Consider the following 2,992-nt stretch of genomic DNA (forward strand, 5'->3'; position numbering starts at 1 on the left):
CCCCAGGGCCGTGCGGACTCCCGACAGCCCCGGCGGCAGCGAGCGCGCTGATTGGCTGACAGGGCAGGGCGTGGGTTTGAAACGCCACAATGGATGCCGAAACCGGTAACGTACCGCGAGGGGGCGTGGTCCGGGGGGCGCGTGGCCTGGCAGGGGGCGTGGCGTGGCCGGGGGGGCGTGGCCTGGATGAGATTGAGGGTTCGAGTCCTGCGGGGACCATAAACCTCGGTGGGTTCTTAACCGGGTTAATCCGGGCTGGGTCAGTGTTCTGCCCTGCCGAGAGACCGCGAGACTTAGAGTCTCTCTCTTCTGCCTAAATCACACAGCCTTTTCCAGTGTTCTTCCCAGCTCTGTTTTGCTGATGAAGAATGTGCTGTGTCCATAAGGAGCACTGAGAGCATGAGCATCTGCGCCGTTTTCAGAAATCTGGCATAAAGTTCATTATGAGACGTTATTCTAGTTCCTGGCTGTCTGGGGGTTTCAGACTGACCTTTACAATTCCATTCCAAGTGATCAAAGTGTCTTGAGTTGGTGCTTACTGGTTTTTATTTTATAATATTTTTCTATAGTAACAACTACAATATACACATTTGTCTCTTACAGGCAGGGGGTCTTTGGGGTCTTTAACAGCATCAAATTTTAAAAGATTTTCATTTTCTCCTGGGAAACAGCAATTCTTTCTCCAGAGCATTAGGTACAGAAACAGTTAAGATGAAAAGTTAGGATTTTTCATCATTTCAACTTTCTTAAGTGGGAACATGGCTATATGAATTATTCTCTTACTTCAAAACAGTTGAAGATAGATGTGCCTAGATATCTGAGCAGAACTCCTGCTTATATAACTTGCTATTTATTATAGTACCTCCTTGCATTTTCTGTTAATTGAGACTGACCTGAGTGTATTCCATTTTTTTACCTTCAGAGACAATGTATATGTCTTATCAACATTTCTTGTTGATGCTCACAGTTCTTGCACTATACTGACACTATTAACAAAGAACTTTGTGCCTATTAGGTACCTGAGAGGAGTTAACAGCCCCACAAGAATACCTTTTAAATATTTTCAGGAATTTTATCTCCAGGTTTTTCAACCTGGAGATAAAATTCCTTGTCTTGTCTTACTGCAGAAGGAGAATTATTCAGAGTCCCATGCCAGTGCTTACACCAGGATATATCGTAGCCCATAATGACACCTTTCAGTGAGGTGATACAGAATTGCCACCTACTCCAAACAAGTTAAATATCCTAAAACTGTCTTTAGCTTGATTTCTAAGCATTATGATCAGTTACTGGAAAATTAAGATCTGTTGTTGTAAAAGGAAGAGGATGTTAATCACCTCTCACTGCCCCACCATTCGCCAAAAGCCACACCACGTTTTGAACTTTAATACAGAACCTGCCCTATTCTCCTTGTCTGGCGCTTCAATGCAAGCATTTCATATGACAGATGGAGAGTGTCCAGAAGGCAATTCAAGTGACAGTACCCATCAAAACTCCTAGCCCTAGCCCTGAACAGAAATCTACTCACACGTATGTTGGCTCTGCCAATACAAAAGCCACCTGCAAAATTTGACTACATCACCAAACTGTGCATTTTACTAATTATTATTATTGTGGAGTTATTACATTATGTCCTTGCTACTACAGACAGCAAAAAGCTTAAAATGCTGTGTACCAGCATTCTGTTAAGGAAAAAGTCAACAATATCCAAAACGTGGCCAAGAGCTCAAAAACATCTGCTTCATGTACTCAAATTTCTCAGTGCCAGGAACCAATACATCAACCTACTGCTCACCCAGGGCCTACTATAGCCAAAAGAACATTAATGGGAATTACGTATATACAAGAGAAAGTGGGGACTGTCAAGGCGACCCTCAAAGGCCCGAGGAAAGTAATGAGACCGAGAAAAGGGGATGTGGCTGTGGGGAGAGTTGTGCTATGGCATAGATGAGGTGAAAGATGGAAATGAGGAAATGGCAAAGAGCTGAGTGAAAGAGCACAAATCGCAATGGCAACAGGAATTAAGAAAGGAGAGAAATTGTTAAACAGAGCCTTGGGAGGACACAGGTGAAGGATGGCGGTTCAAAGTGGGGAAATGGGAACTAGGAGAATGAGATAGGTGGGTACAGGGATACAGAGGGAATGGTGGACGTGAAGTTATTGCATGGGCAACAATGTGAGAGCTATTTGATAGTATCAGGGAAATATTCCTGTAGGGGAAATAAAGGCAGCCACACCACAAAGTTACAAAATGCCATCAGCCTTAGATAAACTGGTGACCCGTGAAAAAAAATGGTTTAGCTATCTATTAGCTACCTTTCTTCTCTGGTTATTTTTGTTCTTAAAGATTGCCTGAAAATCTCACCTGGAATATAAGATAATGAAGAGCTGATGTCTAGGCCTGCAAAGAACCATCGGGTGTATATCTGAGATGTGGCAATGGTTAGGTGTTGACTCTGATGCTTAGTTTTTCACATTTAAAAGTCAGCATTGCAGCGATTAGAGAGTGCTAATGAACATACTTTAGACACCTAAAATATTTACATCTGTTGTAATTATCTAGCTACAGTTAGATAAAACTACTTAGATGGATGGGTACACGGCAACAGGTATTGATACTGACACATAAGACAGTAAGTGCACAAGTGCAGAATTGCTCTCTACACGGATGTTTAGATTGGGCTTGACAGAAGCTGCTATTGAGTACAAAAATAAGAGTACAGATGTTTTCTACCAGCAGAAAATTAAGGGCACAGATGTCTTCTCAGACAGAGAGCCGAGCTCCACGCGTGTGCCCTTAGCGGGGGGGCTGGGCCCAGCCGCCGGCCTGGGCTCTCCCACATGCAGCAGCCGGGCCAGGCCACCTCGAGGAGGGAGCAAACGCGTTTTAAAGCTTTCTCAGCGCTTGGAGCTGCGGCTGTACATCTCCGGGCACAAGGGGAGCCCCGGCCGCGGCCGGCACCCCGCCCCGGCGGGCGGTCCCGCGGGCAGG

At 45.0% G+C, this 2,992-nt stretch overlaps 1 protein-coding gene across 1 annotated transcript in view; it reads right to left on the minus strand.

The window, feature by feature from the left end:
• Positions 1–2,415, minus strand: part of FAM122B (family with sequence similarity 122B) — a 14,250-nt gene extending 11,835 nt beyond the window's left edge. The window contains 2 exon segments of the mRNA XM_026848807.1: positions 104–207; positions 2,366–2,415. Of these exon segments, the coding sequence (XP_026704608.1) occupies positions 104–207; positions 2,366–2,415 (154 nt within the window).
• Between the last annotated feature and the right edge of the window lie 577 nt (positions 2,416–2,992).

The sequence above is a fragment of the Athene cunicularia genome, assembly GCF_003259725.1.
Source record: "Athene cunicularia isolate RWA chromosome 4 unlocalized genomic scaffold, athCun1 chr4_part3, whole genome shotgun sequence".
In the NCBI taxonomy this organism is placed as follows: Eukaryota; Metazoa; Chordata; class Aves; order Strigiformes; family Strigidae; genus Athene; species Athene cunicularia.